Source organism: Malania oleifera, chromosome 5 (assembly GCF_029873635.1).
Source record: "Malania oleifera isolate guangnan ecotype guangnan chromosome 5, ASM2987363v1, whole genome shotgun sequence".
NCBI lineage: Eukaryota > Viridiplantae > Streptophyta > Magnoliopsida > Santalales > Ximeniaceae > Malania > Malania oleifera.
This window is the reverse complement of record NC_080421.1, coordinates 11,054,227-11,081,208: the sequence shown is the minus strand read 5'-3', so window position 1 is coordinate 11,081,208 and position 26,982 is coordinate 11,054,227. Positions and strand designations below refer to the sequence as shown.

At 36.2% G+C, this 26,982-nt stretch overlaps 1 protein-coding gene across 1 annotated transcript; it reads left to right on the top strand.

Annotated features, from left to right (window-relative positions):
- Window positions 1–804: 804 nt before the first annotated feature.
- On the top strand, window positions 805–26,433 carry LOC131156753 (uncharacterized). The gene is made up of 11 exons (XM_058110676.1): window positions 805–1,066; window positions 1,294–1,347; window positions 1,475–1,505; window positions 1,576–1,663; window positions 2,176–2,225; window positions 24,185–24,455; window positions 24,556–24,614; window positions 24,995–25,193; window positions 25,292–25,388; window positions 25,947–26,029; window positions 26,195–26,433. Exons 5-11 carry the CDS (start codon window positions 2,202–2,204, stop codon window positions 26,200–26,202), a joined length of 741 nt encoding a protein of 246 aa, XP_057966659.1. The 5' UTR covers window positions 805–1,066; window positions 1,294–1,347; window positions 1,475–1,505; window positions 1,576–1,663; window positions 2,176–2,201; the 3' UTR covers window positions 26,203–26,433.
- Window positions 26,434–26,982: the final 549 nt, after the last annotated feature.

Sequence of the window (26,982 nt, the reverse complement as noted above, 5' to 3'; positions counted from 1 at the left end):
GGGATAATACTAAATTCTGATATTATAATAATGATTGTACAGTTTTATGTTTTCCGCTACATAGGTATTTTCCAATACTTATTACAGTGGTATCAGAGTAACATGATTATCGGTCTATATTTATATATTTGGAAAAAAAAAGGTACTAATTTTGAGGTCGTTACAATACTAGTATCGATTGTCGATGAAAAATATTTTTTTTAAACAGGTGCATGGATGGGTACACTTTATTTTAAAAGGAGACTATATCAAAATTTTTATAGTTATTCGATACTATGAATGTGTATGAAAGTTGTATATGAGAGTTGTGAACATACTAGTATCGATTGCCGATAAAAAATGTTTTCTTTGAACAGGTACATGGATGGATATGCTCGATTTTGAAAGGAGACTCTACCAAAATTTTTACAGTAATTCAATATATAGTGAATGTGTATGAAAGTTGTGAAATACAAAATTATATTTATTATAATTATTTAAAGTCCTAATTGAAATATAAAAGTTATTCAAGTGTAATAAGATGGACAATGACAATGAATATTAAAGTCCTAATTAAAATATAAAAGTAATTTTGTGCACATTTTTAATGAAATTTTTTTTTTCAAAATATTTTGATATTTCTTTAAATTTTGCGCGAGACAATGATAATGAATATTAATTTCCCATCTTCAAAATAAACAATCAACTTTTTTTTAAAAATTACATTTTAAAGCAAGCAGTGTGCTCATCACACCGTTATTTAATATTTTATTAAATAAAAAAATCTAAAATGAAAAAAAACTCTTTAGAATCGACAAAAATTGCACGGTGGTAGAGGGAAGTGGACCCAACTAAGCGAAAAAGGTTCGCTTGCCTCGGTTTTAGCAGCGACTTTTTGGTCGCCGTCTTTGCTGCCGTCCCGCCTTGGCTTCTAGCTCTCTGCTCTCCGATTAGATGTCTCCAGTTCCCACGCCCCTGCCCTTCTCTCTCTCTCTCTCTCTCTTCTACGTAACGGCAACCGCGAGCGACTCTCTCTGCCTCTCCCTCATTTCGCTCTGCAACGCTGCACGAGCCAAGCTTCTCGGCGGTATTCACTATTCACCTCCCTGCAATGCTTCCCCTCTATCTTTGAATAGCTGTGTTTTCTCTTCCTAAATCTTTCGCTTCGTTGCAATTCTGATCTCTTTGTCTGTTTTTTTTTTTATTTATTTTTTTGCCCATTTTCCCAAATTTTCGGGAATTTTTGGGCGAGTGATCTCTGTTGTTGAATGATTGAATCGATGCCAGACTCATGTTTTTTGATTTCCTTTTCAGGATTAAATTAAACCCAATGGATTTGTGTTTCCCCGTTTTGCCCCGAACAGTCAAGTATGGTTTTTATATTTTTATAATTCTCGCACGTGGTTTGCCTTCCTTTCTTCATTTATCGTTTTTGTTTTTTTCTTCTGTTCCTGTGTCAGTTCGAAATTTAAAAATTTTGGTTTGTACTATGCAGCTAGATGAGCGGTGGCTGCACCCGGAGACGGGTAAGTGAAAGCAACGTGGTTGGATTGACGGGCGATTATAAAGAGGCAATCTAATCTTCCTCCTCTATAGCTTTTGTGGCTTGGCAAAAACTGGCTGAATTGAGTTCTGTTGCTGCTCGGAGAGGATAACCCACCACTGAAACAGCTTAAACCACAAGGTAAAGAAGACCCATTTCATGATTCATAATACTTGCTCTGTTTTTCACTCATTTTCTGCCGCTTTTTCTGATGAATTTCAGTGCGTCTTTGTGTAATTTTTTTTTCATAACCGAGTTCATGTACTTGGTCATTTTTTGGTTCTCTGAAAGATGTTGTCATCGGATTCTTGTTTCCCTCCTCCTTTTTGTCCGTGCCCCTTTTGCTTTTGGCTGCAGATTAAAAAAGCGGCACCATTATGTTATGTCACTCAAAATTTTGGTAGCCTTTGGCTGGAATCACTGCCCGTTTTTCTGTTGGCTTCTACTTAAAAAAGTTCTACCACAATTTGCCCCTCAAAAATTTGAGGCTCTCTGACTGGAATCACTGTTTGAGACTAATTTTCTCATTTTGATTGTGGTGTATATGTGTGTGGAAAAAATAGCAAGCATATTCTGCAATTGTTTATCTTGGTTTTTTTTGATTAGTTACTCCTTGAGTGGGACTTTATTTTATTTCTTATTTTCACTTGTAGTTTAACGGATACAAGAGGAATTTCAGATGGCGTTTTCTTATGTTGCTAAGGTAAAAAATAGAACTTTTTTCCTTTTTCTTTTTCTGTATTTTTTTTTAAAAAAAATTATTAAATAACAGTTTTCCTTATCACTGAAGTTTTGAACTCTACCTGTGATAGCTTTATGGGAATGGTTAATAGATGTATATTCGCTAGTTTTTAAATTTATTTTTTCAGTGGTTGCTCCATGTGGGTAGGTTGATTGATGATGAGTTTGTCGAGATTCAAGTACATTCGTGGATATCATTGATATCCAACTTCTGTTTTGAATTTAGCTGAAAAGCGCCTTCAAATTTCTGATCTTCCATCTTCTACCTGATTTTGTTTGGTTGGTTTGATAAAATTTAAATTTTTGCACTTTTTTTTTTTTTTCAGCATTTGGATTTATTCTTCGAATTTAGACCTAATTTTGTCTTATTTGACGGTAAGCTTGAAATTGGCCTGAAATTTATTAGAACTTTTGTGTTGTATGATGTAAAATTGCTTCCAGGATTGTACTTCTTGTGATTCAGGTCTCCAATGCTATTTATGAGTTGATTGGGCTCTAGAGTCAAAATGACATAAACTGCATTGGAGAATCACAGAATAACCTAGTTATTACTTTGTGGATTGGGATATAAAGTCTGCTGGTCTGATTGTATCTCATACTTGAGAAGTTCTCCTCTACTTGTCATTTTGGCTGTATTGCCATTTAAGTGAGTATGGATAATCATTGAAAGAAAGATGGGAGTTTGGTTTTATTTTGAGATTTTCCTATAAAATTGGTTCCTGTACAATGGTTAGAGTTGAGTTGAGAGGGCCCTTAGCTGACCTACTTGTACCCGTGGATTTGGACTTGGATGAAAACCCAAGCTGCCTACTTGACCCCATTTTGAATGGGGAATCAAAAATGTAGTAGTATTGAGAGTATTGTGTAAATTGGAAGACCTAATCACAACGATGGCTCTCCCCCTCTATTTATAATAAATGCCAAGCACATAACAATGACCATAATACTCTTACTAACTCACGCACTAATCACACTTACTATGTAGTAATAGTAACACACAACAATAATGCTAAATAACTAAAGTAACAAGCAACACTCCCCCTCGAGTTAGAGAGTAGATATCATATGCTCCTATAGCTTGTAGCAATTGAATTTAGCCCAAGAACCTCCCAAGGCTTTAGTCGATGAATCAGGAAGTTGGAATTCATACTTCACATGAGTGATTGTAATGGGTTTCTACACAAGTTCTTCTCGAACAAAATGGCAATCAGCTTCAATGTGTTTCATTTGCTTTGTGGAAAATTGGGTGGGTTGGAGGCATTAGTAATAGCAGCTTCGTTCTTAAACATCAACTCCATAGGTTAATAAGTGGAAAACTAAGTTCTTCTAATGTGTTCTTCAGCCAAACAAGCTCACATGTATTGTGGTACATGGCTTGATACTTCGACTTTGTACTAGCCTCCATAGTTTGTTTTTTACTCTTTTAGGATGCAAGGTTACCACCAACAAAAGCACAGTGCTCGACTATGGATCTTTTGTCGGAAAGTGACCCAGCCCAATTTGGATCTTTATATCCTTGAACATGAGTGTGACCCCAATCCTGATGCAAGGAATCTCTCTGAGGCGCACCTTTTAGGTATTTCAAGATATGAATAATTGTATTCCAGTGACTCATTCTTGAAGAATCAAGAAACAAGCTCACAACAGTTGTTGCAAAAGATTTTCCCGTTGAGTGATTATGAGATAGTTCAACTTTTCAACAAGTCTCCCGTATCATCTAGGTCAATCAACAAATCACCCACCTCTCACAGTAATTTTCTGTAGGTCAATGAGTGTATGTTTGGATCCGAAACAACGTGATCTCATCTAAGAGGTCTAGAATGTACTTCCTCTATGACAACAATTCCCATACAAGATTTGGACACTTCTATACCCAAGAAGTATTTCAACAGCCATGAATCTTTGTTTTAGGTTCTGGATACCTTGATCATCATTGATAATCACGATATCATCCACATAAACAAGGAGAAAAATCTTACCAGAAGTTGTATGGTGATAAAATATAGGGTGATCTACCACACATTGTTAGAGACCAAACTCAAGTATTGTAGCACTAAACTGACCAAAGCATGCTTTGGGAGACTAATTTAGATTATACAAGGATTTATTAAGCCAATACACTTATCTTGACTCCTCTTGAGCAACAAATATAGATGGTTGCTCCATATAGACCTCCTTTTGAAGATAACCATATAGGAAACATTCTTCACATCTAATTGATGAAAAGGATGACATTTGCTGGCTAGGGAAATGAACAAGTGAACTAATCCAAATTGTTCACTTGAGTATATCCTTTTGCAACAAGGCAGACCTTCAGATGTGCCACAGTAGCATTAGGATTGACGTTCATAATCTACACCTAGAGGCAACCGACCACAAACTTGTGAACGCAAAAAGGTATCGGTTCCCAAGTGTAATTTTTTTGCAATGCATGCATCTCTTCAACAATTGCGTTTCTTCACCAATAACGGGATAAGATCTTAAAGACTACATAGGAAGTGCAAAATTCTATAGTTTACTAACAAAACAATAATACGAGGGTGATAAGAAGTTATAGTAAGCAAAATTAGAGATTGGATGTTGGGTATAGGACCTATAGGTGCATTACCATTCCAAACAGCAATATGAAGATCAACATCATGGGAAATGGAATCATCCAGCAAGTAATCTAAATGTGTAGAAGCAGAAGATGGAGAAGGTTCTCCTCCCATGAGTCGTTGTTGTGTGTACACTTGCTACTTAAGATGATCCAAGCAACTAGAAGAACTTGGATAAAGATGTGTAGTGAAAAAAAAAATGCATAGCGGAATAACACGATCTTACATTGCAACACTCAACGGTAAAATAAACAAAACAATCAACCATGTAGATTATAATGAAAGCAATGACAATGACATAAAGAACTACGTGGTTCGGCAATGCCTACATCCACGGGAGCAATCGACAATGTATTTTTACTATCTTCTTGTCCAAAAACATGAATCATCTCACAAATACAACATATACAACATATATATAAAGTGTTCGCAGAGGCTTTCCCTCCAAACCCCAACCAACTTAACACCCCAATTCAAAATTTGAAATCTGCGCTGGGTTACCAAGTCAAACCGTCGATGGTTTAATACCGAGAGCAAACCGCCGCTGAATCTGTCAACAGTTTCACTGCTTCTGGGCCAAACTATCGACAGTTTCTACCTGTAGACCAGCATTTTGATTTTTCCACCATGTTTTCTCTTTGTACATGTATTCCACTCAGTATATGAGCCACATATCACAACAATCTCCATCTTGGCGAATATACACCCCTTAGGAGAAAACCGAAGACATGAACCTGCTGCCCCGCCTTGACCTTGGGACATTAGGTTGGGACTGCCTCCCGTCTAGCAACTGGAGACAAAAATCAAGTCCAAACAATGCTTGAACTTATCTGTGGCAGTTTCAGCTTCTGCCATGAACCCTGATTCAGTTGTAGATATAACAACCTGAGACTGCACCCTAGACTTCCAACAAGCCTTTCCCACAACAGTATACACATAACCTGCTGTAAATCTTCTATCATCAAATTTCCCTGCATAGTCTGCGTCAACATACCTCACAACTGACGAACCACTCTGTTGCCTACCGAAACACCCCATTGCACCAGCATAATGGATCTTTGACATATCCCGAACATCACCGTTCATCCTTGGGTACCAGACGGTAGACAATTTACACTGATTCTCCGCAAAATCATCCTGAGACGACAAACATAATCTCTCTGCAGTTCTGTCCACAAAGCCACCTTGAGATAACACCAATCTCCTTGTAGCTTTGTCCTTGCGAATATTCAAACCAAGACTCTTCTTGGCCGTATCCAAAACCTTTATGTCAAATACATTTTTCAGCAGAGTTCCCAATTGATTAGCCTTCTAGAAAATAACATGTTAACCTGCTGGTATCTCGAGTTATAACTCCCTGCATTATGAAGAATGTCATCTTTGCCCTGAGTCAGTAACTCCGCCTGCATCACTTGTTTATTGTTTCTGCAGTTTTTTGGCATCTGTTTCTCTTCATTTACATGAGTACGCTGCACCATGGTTTTCTCCCCAAAAACTATATCTCCACTAATTACCACCATGTTTGCCATTGGATCACCCAACTTGAACCCACCTTTTTTATACCCTAGAAAGATGTACCGTCCGGACATTATACCAAGCATAGATCTCCCCTCACTAGAAATGTGCACGGCTAGACGTCCAAACACTCTCAAACCAGAGTGGTCTACCGCATAACCTATCCACACATCTCTTGCAACTTTCCCATCAAGTGATATCCTTAGCGATTGGTTAAATGAGAAACACGCCATATTCTCTGACTTCATCAAGAAGTTCCTTGCAAGCCCTGTATGCAACCTAACATGCTGCTCACAAAACTCTTTGAGCAGAACTAGCGTACTTAATACCAATGTCTGATGTGAGGATCTCTCTCCTGATTTGATTTTCCACCTCATTCACAAGTTAAACCTGACTAACATCTCTGACTTGTGCCACATGAGATACACCAAACCTTTCATGATAAACTCACGAAAAACATATGTCTAACCCTCGATGCTACCATCATCGGTCCCCAAACATCTGAATAAACGTAGTTATGAATGCTCTCCGTCTTTTGTGTGGTTATTTTACACAAAACTACTTGATTCAGATTGTACAGCTGCAGCTCCACCTACAACTCTGGTACCCCGCAGTGCATAGATATTTTCCGCTTACTTTTGCCCTTTCATCACCAACAAGTTGGCTTCACACACTTTCATTATCCTACTTTAAGACTTGTAACTATATCCGTTACAATCTAAAGTATCCAATGAAATCACATTCTTCCGTAGATCCGGTACATGCCTTACATCACATAAAGTTCTCACAACACCATCATACATTTTTATTATGACATTTCCTATTACAACTATTTTGCATGAAGCATCATTTCCCATTAGAATATAACCAGAATTAACTGATGTGTAGGTGTTGAGCTAATTTTTATTTGGTGTCATGTGATAAGAGCATTCGGAATCTAGGATCCAAGAATCTGTTAGACATTTTGAACCCGATGAAAAATATAGCATATCACCATCACTGCTCTCTAAGTCTCCTTCCACTACATTTGTAGATTTTGACGAACCCTCTTGATTTTCAGCATTCCCTTTCTTCCACTTCGGACACTCCGATTTTATGTGCCCAATTTTCCTACACCTAAAACACCTTATGACCTTCTTCTTCCCGGACTGCGACCAAGACTTATTACCACTCGATCCATTCCTGAATTTTCTTCTCCCACATTCATGGTTACCCTTCACCAAAAGCCCTTCACCATGTGAAATTTCATCGCCGATCATCTTTCTTTGATGAAAACTCAGCAATGCACTTGTTATCTCTTTCAAATTCAGGGTTTTTTTACCCCATGTTAGAGTCGTAACCAAGTTTTCATACGTGTGAGACGCTAGTAGGGAATTCAATAACATCAACGCCTTGTCATCTTCCTTGAATTTCACATCAACACGCATTGAATCACTCATGATTTGATTGAATGCATTGATGTGTTGGTTCAAATCTGAATCTTCCACCATCTTAAGCCAATATAACTTTTGTTTAAGAAATAATTTATTCGTAAGAGACTTAGACATATACCAATTTCGAGTTTCTGCCAAACAGCCGTAGGAGAATCCTCTTCCATGACATGATACAATACATCATCGGCTAAACAAAGTCGGATAGTCGACACAACCTTTGCTTCCAGTTCCTTCCAATTTATATCATCCATGTCTTTCGGTTGAATTCTGTATAAAGCCTTCATCATACCTTGCTGCACTAACAGATCCTTTACCCTTCTCTGCCATAAACCAAAGTTTCCCGTTTCATCGAACTTGACAACATCAAACTTTGTAGAAGAAGTTTCTGAGACCATTACAACAATGCTCTGATACCAATTTGTTGTGAAAAACGAATGCACAATGGAATAACACGATCTTACAACGCAGCACTCAACGGAAAAATACACAGAACAATCAACCACGCAGATTATAATGAAAGCAATAACAATGATACAAAGAATTACGTGGTTCGGCTATGCCTAAATCCACGGGATCAATTGACAATGTATTTTTACTATCTCCTTGTCCAAAAACATGAACCATCTCACAAATACAACATATACAACGTCTATATGAAGTGTTCCCAGAGGCTTACCCTCCAAACCCTAACCAACTTAACGTCCCAATTCAAAATTTGAAAATCTGTGCTAGGTTTCCGAGCCAAACCATCGACAGTTGACAAACCGTCGATGATTTAATATCGAGAGTAAACTGTCGTTGAATCCGTCGACAGTTTCACTGCTTCTAGGCCAATTCGTTGACGGTTTCGTCTTGTAGACTAGCATTCTTATTTTTCCACCATGTTTTCTCTTTGTACATGCGTTCCTCTCAGTATATGAGCCACATATCACAACAAGATGCAAGATAATTGGGCAAAGATAATAGGTTAGGATCTGGAAGACTAGGTGGAGGAAGAGACTCATGAAGGTGGTATGGACAAGGATCTAGCTTATTTGTTCCTAGACTTAACTAATGGAAAAAGGGACACAACCAAATGTATGTGGATTTGAGAACAATGGAGCCTTGAGGAAGAAAATTGAATATGTTATTTTATCCCCAAGAATAAAGGACGGGATTCTATTAATAGGTGAGCAATTAGTGTGCATGACATCACTCCAAAAAACTTTGGGGGCATCATTTGATATTGTAGAATTCAAGAAACTTTGAGAATATGCTTGTTTTTTTTCTCTGCACCTCCATTTTGTTGTGGAGTTCGGGCATAATATAACTGACACATTGTACCAGATTTAGTCTTATAGATAGATATATGGGTACTGAATTACTCATTGGCATTATCATGATGAAGTATCTTTGCTAGTACTCAAACTAAGTCTTTAGTTGAGACCAAAAGGCACAAAAGATATTAAACAACTCATTTTTTCATTAAATGTATCCAAGTCATCCTAGAGTAGTCATCGACAAAGGTAATAAAATATTGGAATCCCAACTTTGATGTGACACAAGTCGCACAACTAGGACCCCAAACTTCTGAATGAACCGACTCGAAGGGGTTGACCACCTCTTTATTGACTCTTGAAGCAAAGGGAACATGATAGTGCTTTTCCAACTGACAAGGGACACATAACTCAAAGTATGAACGAGCTGATTTAACTTGTTCAAGGCGATAGCAGATTTGAGGAGGTGTAGCAACAGCACTGCAGGCAATATGAGGAGAGAGGGACTCAAAATAGTAAAGTCTACCAATCCCACATCCTATGTCAATCATCCTTCTCATACTTAGTTCCAGAATAACAACAAAATCAAGAAAGCAGGTTACATAACAATTTGATAACCTTGCAATCTTGTTAATAGACATGAGATTGAAGGGGGATTTAAGAATATACAATATAGAAGAAAGATAGATTAAGGGAGTAGGATTTACTATTACTATCCCCTTAACTGTGGTAGTAGACTCATTAGATGGGTAACTTGGGGTAGGTTTCCAAATACTCAAGGGCAAGAAGTAGAAAATAGTTGGTTGCATCTATCATATGGTCAGTGGCGGTGGAATCAATGACCTAAGCACTAGTGGGAGAGGTTCTTGATGACATGCAGGTTGTAGGCTTTCTAAGCAGAAGAATTGGTGTGATGATGCTTCTTGGGATGCCTTATACTGCAAGAACTTTGATTACTAATCAATAAACACCAATGGCTGAACAAGTGACTAAAGAGGTAACCATAAATTTGGGATTTATGGATTCCATTCCGACACACACAACCTTGACCATTGGAGCAAATCACAAACAAACAATGAACAAGATAAACAAAAGGAACAAATCATAAACACAGCAATATAACACTGTTTCAAGTCCAATTAACTCAATAACCACCGACAAGCAGCCTCAAGCTGTACCACACAATCATTCATGGAGTGCTGCACATGAACAACAAAAAGGTGAGATAATCGGACAAAAATACATCTTTAAAAACAATAATATGGTTTATGGAGGGATTTGAACAATATAGGATCAATTCATGAAGCTTCACACACTGCACTGGGGTCAGAATGCCAGTCTTTGGCATATGAGGGGGCATGGGGGCAGATTCAGCAATAGAATTTCATAGGTTTGCAGATCTACAGTGTTTGTGGGTGTTTATGGTGTTGGTTTTGCAAGATATAATTAGTGTTCTGAACTGGCAGTGTCATCCAAGAATTTCCAGCTGCTTTTCTTCCAGCAGCTGCTGGCTGGTTTTCAGGCATATGGTGGTGCTAGTAATTCTTCTATGATGGTAGGCATACAGAGTATTTAGGGTTTTAGGTTTTGGTTTGATGGTGGCTGCGGCACTTAGGGTTCAGATCTTGGGACCATGCTCTGATACCATGTTAAGAGTATTGTGTAAATTGAAAGACCTAATCACAATGATTGGTTTCTCCCTCTATTTATAATATATGCCAAGTACTTTTCAATGACCATATTACCCTTGCTAACTAATGCACTATTCACACTTACTAGCATAATGATAACACGTAGCAATAATGCTAGATAACTAAAGTAATACTTCATACCTTTGCAAAGAAACTAGACAAAATGCGGATCATGCATGGAATTCACACATTCATCATGTAGTACAAGAACAAAAATGCAATACCCAATAGTGATCATACATTACATTCCGAAACATGCTTCTTTGTAATGAGAATAAACCCAAAACATTACTTCATTCAAGATATCATGCTATTTACATGATATTAAAGTGCGTAAACAACATACAGACAATCAACAATCCTAGGTGTACTTGTAATTATTGCATGAATACCATGAGCTTGGAATGATTTAGATTTTCTCTTGGATATCAAGGATGATCCAACTACTCACAATGTCTAAAAATCCCCATAAACGCATCAAGGGAACTTGGTAACTTGCAAAACCGTTGGAGGGAAATGTTGCTGATGCGGTGCTGGAAATGGGCACCGCTTCTATAGGGGAGGGGGGGGGGGGGAGGAGGTGCTAGGTCATGTGCCACTCAATCCTGGGTTTCATTTTGGATCACATCTTGTCCATTTTGAATTGCAAACTTCCCTTATCATGTACCTGCTTGGGGATTTGGCTGAATTTTGAATCTTTTGCTTCATTTTGGATCCTAAAATTCCTTTAGTTTCCAACGGAATTGATTATTACAATATGGAGCTCTTTAAATATGAATGAGTCACAGTGTGAGCCCTAATATTGTTTGGAATAATTTGTTTATGGATTAAATGTTAAGGATGACACACCAAAGCTTTAATAATTATTAGACAGATTGCAACCCGATTATAACTATGAAAATTACAAGTTCATAACTATTATCGAGAAAGTTATTGTCCCAAGAAGATTTATTACTGCTACGATTACTATTTTTTAAAAGGTAGCATGTGTTGAATCAAAACAAAAACCACATAAAGCCCCAAAAAATAACTTGTAAATAAATAAAATAATAATTTTTTTTCGTGCATAATTGGTGTGTGTTGTATGTACAAATGTGTGTGTGAAAATGCCCAAAAAAAAAAAATCCTATAATCCTTAAATTGGAGTCAAAAGTAAACAATAAGAACTATTGTTGATTTGTTTTCCTGATTATTTCTAAATATTCTTTAGATTTATTATTATTATTATTATTATTATTATTATTATGAATCAAAGGAATGTTAAATGTACATATAGATTAAATAGTAAGTAAAATTGAGAAGCTACAATTGAATCGCAAGAGTATTTTTTTTTGGTTCATTATAGTAATGTTTTAATTTTATTAAAAAATGTGCTTATATGTATACTATTTTCCAACTTAATTATAGTGCCAAAATATGGAGCAAAAGAGGGGGAGAGATAAATAAAGGATCAAAAGAATTGGGTTAAGACTTGTGACTTTCATGTTGGAGGAGGATATGAGATGGGAGATGATATATCTCTTGTTTTGTAGCCTAGGCCTTAAGCTTCCAATTGACGAATAAAGAGTTAGATTTTAATTTTTGAAATTTTAATAATATGGCTAGAACAAATAAATTATAGGGCAAAACACTCACTTCCCTTGAGGTTTGACAAAAATACAGAGATCTCCCTTAAGGTTTCAAAAATGCCACAGACCTCTCCTGAGGTTATAGAAGTACCACAAACCTCCTATAAAAGGCACATCACATAGTTGGAGTCTAGACCCTCTTTATAAGTTCAAGATCTTCCTAGTACACATCTAATGTGGGATCGTGACAGACTCTCCTGTCCAATCTCTGACGTCCTCATTAGAGTGATATCCTTAGTACACATCCGATGTGAGACCGTGACAGGCTCTCCCGTCCAATTTTCGACGTCCTCGTCAGAGTGACTTACACCTCTATGTAAGATCCACTCACATGATAGTACCCCTTAGGGTGGTTCTGATACCAAAAGTAACAGTCTTAGGCCCAACTCTGGTGAGGTATTGTCCGCTTTGGCCTACTAGCCTCACAGGTTTGTCTTATAAAAGGCGCCTCACATAGTTGGAGTCCAAACCCTCCTTATAAGTCCAAGATATCCTTATTGCACATCTGACATGCGATCGTGACAGACTCTACCGTCCAATCTTTGATGTCCTCGTTAGAGTGATCTCTCCTAAGATTTGCCAAAAAGACACAAACCTCTTCTAAAAAAAATCACCTTTTTGTAAAATACAAGGGGAAGTTTCTATCTTTTTGGAAAACGTCAAGGGAGGTCTCTGCAATTCTTGAACCTTAGGGGAGGTCCTTGAAATTTTTGAAACTTCAGGGAGGTTATTTTCTTTCTGTCAAACCTCAAGGGAGGTCAATGTCCCTTTGTCCTAAATTATATATAGTTTTTTTGGTCCATTGGCAACAAATTGGGTCTAGGCTGCATAAAATAAAGTAGTCCATCTCCTATCCCATTTCAATGTCCACCTCCGCTCAATATTAGTTCCTAAGCCCTCTCAACTCTATTTATATGGTACATTTATATAGTTTATTGTTCATTTAATCGTCAAGTCCTCTGATTCAACTTGCTTTTAAGTTTGTTGTCACTTTCTCTTAGGATTGCAAGTTCAAATGCAGTTAGCTACATGTGAGTATTTTTTCCAACTTGACTTGTCCACTTGGCTAGGTTGGGTAATTTGGATTTGGTTGAGTTGACCTCGATTTGTCTCTATAAGATTTTCAATAATGGCGTATAAATTGGATTATTAACTTGACTGGTTGTGATCCAATTGGTTTGGACTCATTGGTCCAATTTGAATTTGGAAACTATATCAAACCATGTCAAGAATGCCCAAATTTTTTCCCAAAATTAGTTTTTCTAAAATTGACCAAAATTTTTAGAAAAGATAGTTTATTGCTACTATTTTGATCTAGCTCCATCTATAATTAGATAGGGTCCAAATTTAACGAGCTTATCTGAATTTACATGTCAACTTGTTTTAGTACATTTTATATGTTTGATAATAGATATTTTAATAAGTGTATCAATTTTTATCATATGAAAATCAATTATATGATTTAAAAAATTGCATGCACATAATCTCAATCATCCAAAAATAAATAAATAATCATTTTCTTACACAATTAATTAAAAAAATGTGTCCTCTTTTCTAGTTAATTTTCCTTCAAATTAACTATTTATGCAAAGAATGATGATAGAGTATGCAAGTATGCATAAAGATAAGCAAATTAAGAACTGAGAGCACATTACATGCAATCCTTTTATTTCTATTTTTAAAATATCGTTGCATATTGGTTTCTTCACCTTCACCCTACCATTGATCTTCATATTCTAACAACCCAATATGTAATTAGTCAAAACCTACCTAAATTCTCCAATATACATGGCAATTTGTCCTTTGGATAAGACCTTCAAGATCTTAAAACTTCCTGATTTGTTAACAATAATGGCCACAAATTGCTCTACTCTTGCTAGTATTCACATCTCTCTCTTTGCATTTTGGGCTTTTAATTTATTGTTTTATTGGCTAGACGATTAATGGGGTTGGTGGGTGCGGGGGCAACAGCCCCGTGGTACGGTAAAGGGGTATTTGAAGAATTTTTCTAATTCCTCTGTACGACTAGGGTTAGTATAAATACATATGATGTAACCCTACTTTTTATACAGTGAAAACTAGCTGCCGCTGCTCGCTCCTGTGAATGTAGGCATATTGCCGAACCATGTTAAATATGTGTGTTTTTTTTTCTTTGCTTTATCTCTTTGTTTTTCATACTATTCATCATAATTGCTGCACGTTTCACAACAATTCGTATCAGAGCCAACGGTTCGTAAGTCTAGGTGAGCGACACTATAGAAAAAGTTGAGGTGTGAAGCTAAGTCTCTTGACGTGCTAACAGTTGGAGGACTAAGTGTGTGATCGAGGCCAATAAGGATCATCAGGGCTTGGAAGATGGATCCAAATAGGGTCAAGACGTGGGAGGTAGGATTGGTTCGGAGGCATGTGGAATGCAATCCGAGACATGTAAGGCGCGGTGGTAAGGCCCATTTAAGCAACTGTTGGAAAATTGGGCTTACTCCCATGAGGGAGATGAATTCCGTTCAAGGGTGAGCAATTGGAAGTCACAAGTGAGGGGGAAATTGTTGAGAATTCCACTTGTGAGTTTGTCCCACATTGGAAAAATTGAGTGGATGATGAGTACTTGTATACATGGTTGGACCCAAAACCGAATAGGCTTAATCTTTTGGGTCAAGTTGGTGTTTAGCCATGTGTATAAAGCTCATCTATGGACTCCTCCGGGCCTAACACATTATATAAACTAGTAGTGTGACACCACCTCTCACCCTTAGCCTTGTACGTACTTTATGTGCTGCCTCTACCGCGTAGGCCCAAGCCCCATTTTTGTATGTTGACTGTCGAAGTCACATTGGACAAAGGCATCAAGGCCTAGCGACACTTCATCTAGTTTGGATCTTCTTGCAAAAATGCAAAATGATGCTCTTGTTAATTGCTTAAAGCTTTTGATGCTACATGCAATGATGGACAACAACTAGGAGGGGATGGTGTAGGAGGTTTTTGATTCATGTGAATGGAAGGGTGTAGATATGGGACTTGAGATATTGACTATAGAGATTCTTGAAATGAAATAGGTAATAAGTGATATTTCTAGCATTCAGTTCAGGAACATAGGGGACTTGTAGCTTCCTGCAATGAAATTATAAAATAAGTGGTGGGAAGATGAAAAGGTTATTAGAGAAGACATGGTTGGAATCTCTACTAGGGTGAGCAACAATGCCGCAATAGCATACCTCCAACAAAGTTGGTAAGGAGGGGAACAACAGTGGTATTATTCTTACAGCAAAAATCTGTCATATACGAGATTTCGCCCTTTGGACTGGGCAACAACAAAACATCCAATTAAATGGTAAGAGGAAACAATAAAAACTATAGAGACCATGAATAAAAAAGGAAAAGTGGCCCTTCAAATCCTAGGGATACATTTGGCAATAAATTTAATTTCCAAGGCTATTTGGAAATCATTAAACTTCTTGGGATACAATAGGAATTTAAATTTGAAATGAATAATCATTGAGGATAATATTGTCATTATCAATTTTGTCACATTAAAACCATAAAAATAGCTTTTTCCTTTTAGAAGTGGTATAATAGAATGAGGAAATTGAACTTACAATTTATTATTATTTTTTTTGGGGGGGGGGGGGGGGGGAGGTTTGGTGTTTGGCATTTATACTCCATAAGTTTGAGAGAAAATCCTAGTTTACAGATCAAATGCTTCTAAACTTGCCCACCTTTAGAGCAAATGTAAGGGGCCTTTTATCTTTATGATAATCATGGATAAGTTCCTGGGAGAATTGAGTATTATTGTGTATTACCCACTCATGGTTTTAAATAACAGCCATGATCGTTGCGTAGCGCCGTTACGTAACGCTTTTTTGGGTTACCAATGCTGTTACACACTGAAATCGGCATTACGTAACGGTTTTTTGGGTTACTGATGCCATTACATACCACGAAATCGGTGGGAAAAAAATCACAGCTGTAGCAGCCGTTACGAACCGCAACCATTATGTAAAGACCGCTACGGCTGTTACATAATCGCTATAGGACTGTTACGCCAAAAAAATTATTTTATTTTTTACTTTTTCTTCTCACTTTTCCCCTCACTTTCATAAGTCATTCTCAATATACCATGTGGTGAGGGGGAAAAAATTATAGTGTGGATGACAATGATACAAAATTTACTGTAAGAACAATGAGAAGCATAAATACGCACACATACATAATTTTTCTATTAATGGTGGTTTAAAACAAATGTAAACTTGTTGTCCTTACCAAATTACTTACTTAATCGAACTAAAGGATCCAAAATTAAAACTCTTTCTAAGAAGGGTTCAAAGATTAAAACATGCAAGTACGCTAATATGCACAAGATTGTGTGTGCTTGAAAAAATTCACAGCCGTTACACCCACTTCCCATTGTGTAACATCCGCTAGTCCCGCTTCCCGTTACCATTACGTTACGCTACTCGCTACTGCGATTTAAAACCATGGTCCCACCTCTGATGAGGGCAGTTTGGTTATTATCAATAAAAAAAGGCAAGAAAAGTTGAACTCTGTTGGCCAAGATCTCAAATACTACAGCCAGCTATTGGTCTGAAATTAGAAGAAATAATAGGTTTTTCAGATTTGGATTCAAATAAAATCATAGAATCGTTCACCTGCTTTAGGAGCTTGGAGTCTAAGAAAAAAGATGACTACATCAACAAGATCCTTTCCAATAATCCCCTGACATGCTTTGTGAAAAATTTAGTATTGAAATCACCATGTCGAGGAGCTTTATCATTTGAAAAAAAGACTAAAGCATTCTTAATTTCTGCCTGATCAATTGGCTCCCCCTATAGGTCCTTTTTTGAAGCAGACCCCAATAAATTGGCATTTCTTTGAGGAAATTCAGTTTACGAGGGGAATTACATCCTTGCAGCACCATAAAGGGCTTCGTAGAATTTGAGTAGTTCAGGCTACACTTCTCGTGAGAATCCAACTTTTTACCATTACTGTTCTACAGATATCTGATTTATTTTTCTGACTTTTTTAGCTTTAACTGCATGAGAGAAATTTTGGATTTCCAATCACCAAGTCGGAGCCATTTAATTCTAGATTTTTGCTTGAGTATGGCCTCTTTAGCATTTAATAGCTCAAAATAAGCTTGCACTTTTGTTTTTGCATCTAGTAAACCGAAGTCCTCTCCATGAGAATTAAGAAAATTCTATTTTAGATTTTGCAGCAGCCAGTCTATTGTCAATGTTTGAAAGACACAGTTTATGAAAGATTCTCTGCTCTTCCTTTGAGGAGGGTCAATTTTCTATGAAAATGAGAATAGGAGATCTGGCATGTTCTACCTTCAAATTTTTACTGATTGTGTAATTGAACCAAAGCTAGAAATTGTTCAGAAATGCCAGGAGAAAAAACTCTGTTGATAAAGATTGGAAAATGAAATTACAATGACTGTTTGCTGGCACTCCATCCAGTTTCCTTGCAATGAAGCCTGTATCTCTCTTATTTGCCCAAGTAAAAGTTGGTCCAGTGTAAGGCAAATCTTCTGGATTGGTGAGAGTGAAAATTCTTAAAATCTTTTGAACCCTGCATGTTGGATACTGAAATAGAATCACTACTTTCTCTTCTTTCACTGCATTAGTCCTTGTATTAAAATCACATAAAACAATCCAAGGGTTTTAGATTCTTTGCGTGGTTGCAAATCTTATTTGATCATTTGATTAGAGCTAACATGTCCTTTCTGCCCCATCAAAGTATTTGGAAGGCCAAAGTTCCCTTCAAAATGAAGCCTTTTATTTGGTTGGTTGTCTGTAATAGAGTTAAATAGTTAACACCAACAATCTGCTGCAGAGTAGGAGGCCTTCAAATAGTTCAGAAACAGTTCCTCATCCCGCCGCTGGCCAGGTTTGGTAGAAGTAAAGATGCCTCAGCATTGTGGAGACGTGCAGTTTTTCACAGTGCTGATGGAACAGAATGCATACATATTAATGGGGAAAAGGTTAAGAAAAAAATGCAACTTGACTAGAAAAGCTATAAGGGAATTCCATGGAGCCTTACTTTCCATGACACTATTAGAGGCATAGATGAAAGTGATCCAACAACAGTAGATCATTAAAAAGTCTCCTCTTTGATAGACAGATATTGAGTATTTGCTTTCACTTCAATAACCTTCAGGTATAACGGGCTACTTTCACTTCAATAACCTTCAGGTATAATGGGCTAAGTCCAATGCGACTTCCCTCCATTGGAGCAGAAGAGCTATAATTATTCAAGAAAACCCAGTCTTTGTTCAGAACCCTTGAAATGGGAAAATTTTGACAACTTTAACTTCTGTTTAACAGATTCCAATAATACTTTTAGACTCAGATTGGATAAGCTTTTTGACTTTTGCTTTAAGGGGTTTCAAACCCCTTTCCAGCAACAGTTACCATGAGTGTTGGAGGGATACTTTTTTGTTCTCTTAGAAGAACTTGTTTGCGCTTTTGCTTCCCCTTTTTACCTCTCTCTTTTAGCACCTGTAGCTTTAGTAGAAATTTCAACTTATCCCTTGTGAGAAATAGGAAGGTAGTAGTTGACATTTTCTGATTTTGTGTTGTTGTAAGCCTGTATGGGGGATCAACTGGTTCATCAGTATCAATGTGGGACTGAATATTCAAAACATTTGTTGAACCATCTTATCAGTCGTAGGAAGACCATAAGTAGAGGCCATATTTACTGTGCTGTGCCTAATGCTAATGAGGCTATGTCACCAAGCAGCTATCAAACCTTCTGTCTCTCTGAGAAACTTGTTTCTGTATCAGAGAAGGAACCAGGTCATGAGATTTATCTTCCAAACCAGATTCATTCCACAACTTACAATTGAGAAATGAGAATATGGAAAGAATTTGAAAGTTCAGTAATTGAATTAGATTCGGCACCATTAGCAAAATCCTTTATGCATTCTTGGAGGGGACTGCTTAGTATTTTCAAAAGCCATATTAGAAACACTAGTCTCCTTACTCTCAATTCTCATAATCTTTCTTCTTAGGCAATTTTTCACTAGATGCCCCAAAATTCCATACCCAATGTATTTCTTAGGCTTCCAGGCATATTCTCCTTTTACAAAAACAGAAGCATCATTTAGTGTCTCATGCTCAACCACAGAAGGAAGCTCATTCTTGGTATCCTATTTCAACACAGATTCTGGCACAGGATAAGGTTTTTTGTATCCTTAGGAAAAGGGGAACTCCCACAAAATTTGCTTCATAACTGAGGCCCAAAGAATCCCAATAATATGATGGAATATTATGGAACTTGACCCAAATAGGCACTCCAAGAGAGTGGCAATGTAGGAATATTTCCAAAGAACCAAGGGCCATTCTCAAGCATCCAGTTTCTGGCAGAGAAATTTTGAATTTGAAAATTTAAAGTCCATTGCAAAGAGTAGAATCTCTGGACAACCAACTCTATTCCAAATTTTAATAATATTTTTGACATTGGAGAAGGCGGGAGGTTTTCCCACAAAGTTTCCTACTAAAGATCCTTCCCATATAGCTGTATCCAGTTTAGGTGCATCATGTCTTAATAGTAATTTTCCTCCTTTCTTTGTATATTAAAATAGTCGCAAATCCAAGTTCTTAAAGAGAGCATCAGAAAATAAAAATTTCCAGAATTGGTGTAGCTGAATTACCAGAATTACCAGAACAAAAAGGGTTACTAGGGTTGCCTTCAGTACTTAAGGAAGAGGAAAGTTTAGAAAAATCACCATTTAATCCATTGAATCCTGGAACATCAAACATGTGATAAAGTGGAATCAAGAAATTGAAAGTCACCTTAGTTTTCTTGATCATACTGGAACCAGAAAATCCATTTGATAAAAAATCTTTAGCGTTAATATTTTAGTTAATCGTGGATCCATCTTGTGCCTGATTAGCTTGAGGGCGTTGCACAATACACCTTGTGGTAATTTCATGTTTAACAAACAAATAATCGTGATCATCACAGAGATTCCTCCAATTTTGAACTTTTTTTTATGAGGAGAAGAAGCTCTGGTATGATCTGAAATAGGGCCCATTTGAATGGATTTGGGTGGAGATTTGGCAGATCAAGTCTAGAACGAAAGCAGTGAATGGTGGTGCTTACTTTCAAGATTTGGGCAAGTAGTGCACATTAGCACATAGGTGGCTGTAACCTGAGCCAAGAGTGTTCCAGCTTTCTTGTGAATACCAGTTATAGTTTTTTAGTGCTTTATTATTGTAAATATTATTTCTTATAATTATTTAAACATCATTGTTAGTATAAAATATTTTAATGCTATTGTAATGTTATTAATGTAATACAATAATCATTTTAAAATTATTATGACATTATAATGACTGCATTAACATTTGGTACTAATAGAAGAGGATTCCCTCTAATTACTAATCTTCTCTACTTAAAAAAGGGTCGAGGGTACAATTGTAAAAATAAAAAGTTATTTTTCACAGCTAAAAAGATAAAAGAGTTGGTAGCGGCAGAGTGCGTGTCAACAACTAATTTGTATGATTTTTATAACATAATTTAGGGGTGATAATATTATATTTTATTAGAATATAATAATATTTACCCATATTTTAAATATTTCAATAAATTATTATTATAAACTTTGTAATAGTATGCAATATTATTTTTATTATGGTTAAATAGAATTATTATATGGTCTATAAATATTATAATATAATATATAATATATTATCTTACTATTAATTTAGTGTATTTGTGTATCTTATTAATTCACACATAGTCGGTTCCAAGCTTGGGTAAAGGAGGAGGGTTGCATTAGGTAGCGGACAAGCAATTTGGTTAGATCTCTATGATATAAGTGGAGCAAAAGATTTATAATGCCCATATACAAAATAAAAAAATATTCAAAATTGTAATAACTATCACAAAATTAAACTTATGAGTCATACAATGAAATTGTGGGATAGGGTAAGAGCAAATATTGAGGCTAGAAAAGCACTTTAATACCCATGTGTGAAAATAAAGAAGATATTCAAATTTGTAATAACTATCACAGAATTAAACTTATGAGTCAATCAATGAAACTGTGGGAAAGGATAAGAACAAAGATTGAGGTTAGAAACAAGGGTCTCAAAAAATTAATTTGATTTTATGCCTGGGAGATTGACTACAAAAGCTATATATCTTTTAAGAAGATTAATAGTAAAATTTAGAGAAAAGAAGAGGGACTTGCAAATGCTTTTTATTGACTTAAAAGAGTGCATAGGGTTGTGTGTTTTAGAAAAAAAAGAGTATGTAGTAGCTATACTAATGTCATTAACGATAAGTACGATAGAATAATAAATAGCATCAAGATTACAGGTGAAGAATCTAGTGAATTTCTTTTATTGACTTAGAGAAAGCCTAAAATAGGTACCTAGGAAAGTTTTATGATGGGTTTTAGGGTAAAAAAAAAAAGGAGAATGTAGGAAGTATGTTACTGTCGTTAAGTATATAAACGATTGAGTAATGACTAGCATTAGGACAATATTGGAGTGTCTAGGGAATTTCCAATCACAATAGGTGAACATCAAGATTTTCCTTGAGTTGTTATCTGTTTGCACTAGTGATGGATGAACTTACTGGGAGTATCCAAAATGAGGTCCAAGGTGTATGTTGTTGCAGATGATATTTTCTGGATAGTTGAAAGTTCTAAGTTAATATTATGGAGAGAAGTTTTAGAATCTAAAGATTTTAGGATAAGTAAAAATAAGACGGAATATATAAAATGTGACTTTAGTCTTAGGAGGAATATTGGAGAAAACATTGAACCTGATAGTCAAGAAATTAATAGCACTACTACATTTGAATACCTCAAATTTATTATGCAAGCTTAAGGAGAAATCGAATAAGTTGTTATACGTAGAGTTAAAGTAGAGTGGGTAAAATGGAGAAGTGCTTTGGGCATGTTGTGTGATTGTTAAATACCTAATTAAAAGGAAAGTTTTGTAGGATGGCTATAAGGCCAATATCCAAAAGGTAAAAGTTGCTGAAATGAGAATGTTAAGATGGATGAGTGATATAACGTTAAAAGATAGTTAATGACATTTCACGGTTGGTTAGGCATTAACATATAGAAGATAAGATAAGAGAAGGGTGGCTTAGATGATTTGGGCATGTGCAACATAGGCCAAATATTGCACTAGTGAGGAGGAGTGATTTGGTTACTCTTAGTCAAAATGAAATAATGAATAAGGATTTAATACCCCTTAAATTGTCAGAGGAATTTGCTGACAATCGTGTTAATTTGCGGAGAAGGATTCATGTAGGATGTAGCTGACCCCACTTAGTGGGATTTAAGGCTTGGTTTGTTGTTGGTGGTGAGTGGTGTATCATAGTATAATATAAATACATACATATATATATATATATATATATATATATATATATATATATATATAGCATAGAAGTATCTTATTAAGAGGTTTTGCTGTTTGTTTTGTGGGATAAAAAATATTCTCATGAAATAACATTCCCACTCATTCTTCATAATTGATGCTCGTCTCATGGAAATATCTTTGTTTGGTTCACTTTGTAAGATTCTCAACAATGTGTACAAAATAGTGTTTGGTTTCAACATGGGAACTGTGTATGAACATATTTTCAGCATGGCACTGCTATACCCACCTATGCATGGACAATATATGAAGAAAAATTAAATGACTTCTAAGAATATTACCAAATTGAATGCATGTCCTAAAAATTTTGACCATCATAAAAAAAAAAAAAAAAAATTCAACACATAATAATGTTTAACTAAAGTAACAGGAAATATGATCTAAGAATTTTGACCATTATTTTATATTATCATAATATAATAAAAAAAATTACTTTCATTTTTTATTGATTTTATATTTATAATGATATTAGCTCATTATTATTAATTTAGTAATAGTATGTAATGATACTAAATTGTAAGGGCATTAATATCCAACTAACCATAATAGTGGGGGCAATTCAGCCCTAAAAATAGGATACTCATAAAACTTATCCATGGGGGAGCATGGGAATCCCATGTTTTCATAGAATTCTTTGTTCTTAGGAATGTGAGATTATTGTGTTGCATTTTGAAACTAAAACAAATGTGGGAATGGGATGCCCTGGACATCACATTTTTGCAAATGTTGAAAGATTTCATGAACGAACGGTCCCTTATGGTTATAAGTACTTTTCGTATAATGATCCAAACAATACTTGTTGACCAAGTACTTATAGGTGATAAGTGATACAGGGATTACGAATAAGTACCAAACAAGGGCTTAGTAGCTTTGAGGGAGTGCCCAAGGCCCCCAATAGCCTTGAGGGTGCACCAGCAGGCCATTTAGGTCTGAAAGTCCAAAGATTTGTCCATCTAGGAGGGTCTTTTTTTATTGGTTTTTCAGCAGGAAGGGGCATTTGTGGTCTAGATGTTGCCATGAACTGGTTGTATCTTCCCCTTTATGCCAAGTAAATAGAAGAGTTTTAGCTGCCAAAGGTAGTGCTTGTGAGAGTTGCGAAAATGGATTATTGTTCATTAGGGTGATGGAGATATGAATTGCAATCCTGAGAGCTGCAGGGATTAACATGGACAAGGTGAGGTGCAAAATAAGAGTTCTAGTTTTGAAAGAACCTATCGTGCTATAAAGTTCTCTCTTTTTCAAATAACAGGAATCTTACTTGCTCTGCAATCTACCTTTTGCGCTCTATTATATGTTATAAGAGCTGGATAACATGATTTGGGTGGCTTTCATTGACATTCATGCTGTATGCTTCCTATAAAAGTTAAATTCGATTTTTATTTTGTGCTTATGAGGTCTATGCAGGTAGGCAAAATAGGGCTTCATATACCATGGCATTTTCTTCATTTTTTGGTCTCCATCTGGTTCCTTGCTTATGGTGTGGCTCGGGTTATAAGGAGCTATCTTATCTCTCTTGGATTGTTGAGGTGGTACGACAACCTTAATATGAACAACTTGAGGTACCTAGCCATTGTGGTAGAAAGTGAAGAAGCTCGCAAGACATCAAGAGTTATTAAGCTTTTGCAGTGGCTTGCTGCCATGGGGGTTAAGCATGTTGCCCTGTATGACATGGAAGGTAAGGAATGTTCCTTTCTTTTACTGTGTAATAATGTATATGATGCATATGCATATCTTTTCATGTTGGTCATTTGCTTTTCAATTACTTTTAATCGTAGGAGTGCTAAAGAAATCGAAGACAACTATCTTGGAGAAGGTTAATGCAATACCATGGGAGGTACTTGTATCTCTAAAGTAGGAGAATTTTTAATTACTCACAAACCTATCAGTCTATCTATTTAGTTTTTTGCATCCACCATTTTAATTGTTTCTTTGTGCTTGTTTGGAGTTGAGAAAAAAATTTAGACAAGGATACAACTCGCTGTTGTATGGTTTAGTTATTTATTGTTATTGTAGCATCTGTCTGCTTATTGTTTTCTTTAACTCTTTGCAAATTTGCTTGCTTGGCCACATTTGAATATATTTTTTTTTATTTTTACTTTTGTTAAATGATAACAGTATTGTGCTTCTAATATTAATACTATTATCATTGTTCTTATTACTTCTCGTGCCGTTGGGACATGAACTTATCACCCATCTTGACTGCATTTCACACAGGAAGCCTGTGAAGATGAGTCTCTTCGTGATGGAAAGCATATGATTTTGGAATTCACTTCACTGTCTGATGGAAAGGAAGCAGTGGCCAAAGCTGCTAACTATCTTTTTGTAAAAAATTCAAAATCACGTAAACTTGATGGTGATAATGGACAGCCAACCTTCACAGAATCCAATGTTTCTGAGGCACTGAAAGCCATTGGTTCGTTTTTCTTCTCTGATTTGCTTATTGATCTGTAGAACTCCCTTTTTTCCCTGATACATATATTTCCCTTTGCACTGATGTTCTTATAATTTCAGGTTGTGGAGGGCCAGAAATTGACTTGTTGCTAATTTATGGACCTGTAAGGTGCCATCTCGGATTCTCTGCATGGCGAATGCGATACACTGAGATAGTGTGAGTGTTCTTCAATGGGGATGATTAGACTAGATTAATTTGATGTAACTTTTACAAGTATTTAAATCTAAGATGAGCGTCAATCTGGACTTACCCTTTTGGCAATGTTTGTTTCTACGGATGCCATATTTTGGCGTGGAAGTCATGTTTCATCTGAATATCTCTTGAAGAGGCAGTTTAAAGGCCATGCAATAATCAGTGTGACCCTCCTTCCAAAATTATGTGTTGGTCTGTATAGCGAAAGATTTACGGAAAATCTTGACGTTGGTTTGTAAAAAGTCTGACCAACTAGAATGTTTTGAACACTTGACTTGCAGACCAAAGCATTAGCAGAATAACCAAAGAAAAAAAAATATTCGCTCAGTTAATTCCTTTTGATAATTCTGTTCTTCACGCATGTTGCTTGGTTTCTAACCTCAGTAATGTCATATATAGGAGCATTGGTTTTTGATTTCTCTTTCATTGCTTTAGCCATTTGTACTGCTTGAAAGAATTTCTTTCCTTTGTGTTGCATTTGCTTTATTTGTTCTGAATTTTGTTCCCTTTTTGTTCTTACAGACACATGGGACCATTGGCGTCCATGAAATATGGTTCCCTGAAAAAAGCCATTCACAAGTTCACCAGGGTGCACCAGAACTACGGTAAGCAGTTCCAATTGGAACTTCTGATTCCTCAAGTGCTGGTTGGAATTGATATTATTCTCTTCCCCACTCCATCTTCATTTTTTCTTTCTTGCGTCCCCCTTTTTTTGGGAGCATCTTGTTTTACCTATTTACTTAACTCTTGTGTTCTCCTTGGCCCATCAGGTAAATGATCCAGGATGTTTGTCTAGCATTAGCGAAGGCCATAAATAAGTGTTTTCGGCAGGGGTAGCTTGAATGTTTTTCCAATCTTATGGGATGGAATTGCTTGACATTTCTAATTTCTAATTTCCTAAAAATGTCATCTTGTTTCATTTTCCTGTACGCCTACTCTGTATTTGAAACTGGCCAAGTCATCTGGTCATCAAGTATTCTATTCAAGTCCTGCACTTATCCCATCTCCACCACATTCTTTTACAACGACTAGTGTGCAAATTATTTCGAGATTTGTTGTATTCGCATGCGAAGTGCCTCGAAAATATTATTTTCTGGAGAACACAAACCTCTATTCTCCACCCCAAAGTAGAAATAAAAATAAATTGTTGGTTTTTCGGGTTGTTGGGGTTCAGCAAAGTTGAAGTTAATCTCTACTGTTGGCCTTACATTGATTCGTAAAGCATTAGCAGTTTTTGAAAAATGAGCTGCAAATCCTACTGCCAACTGGGGAGATTTTGGACTTATAAGAGGGGTTTGAGTTTCAATTAAACAAGGTGTCTTTTATAGGACAAATTTGTGAGGCACATTTGGTATGAGTACTATCATGTGATTGGATTTTGTAGAGAAGTGTAAATTACTTTGACGAGCACATTAGAGATCGGAAGAGAGGGCCGTTCACGGTTTCATATTGGATGTGTATTAAGGAGATCATGATGGCAGGTAGCGAACAAGCATCGAGCAAATATGTTAATGACAATAAAATTTTACCAATTACAATAATTGAACTTTAATATTTA

Coding starts and splice junctions, on each gene's coding strand:
- LOC131156753 (XM_058110676.1), top strand. CDS start 2,202: ATGGCGTTTTCTTATGTTGCTAAG. Junction 2,226..24,184: donor CGTTTTCTTATGTTGCTAAG/GTAAAAAATAGA, acceptor AGGTCTATGCAG/GTAGGCAAAATAGGGCTTCA. Junction 24,456..24,555: donor TGCCCTGTATGACATGGAAG/GTAAGGAATGTT, acceptor TTTTAATCGTAG/GAGTGCTAAAGAAATCGAAG.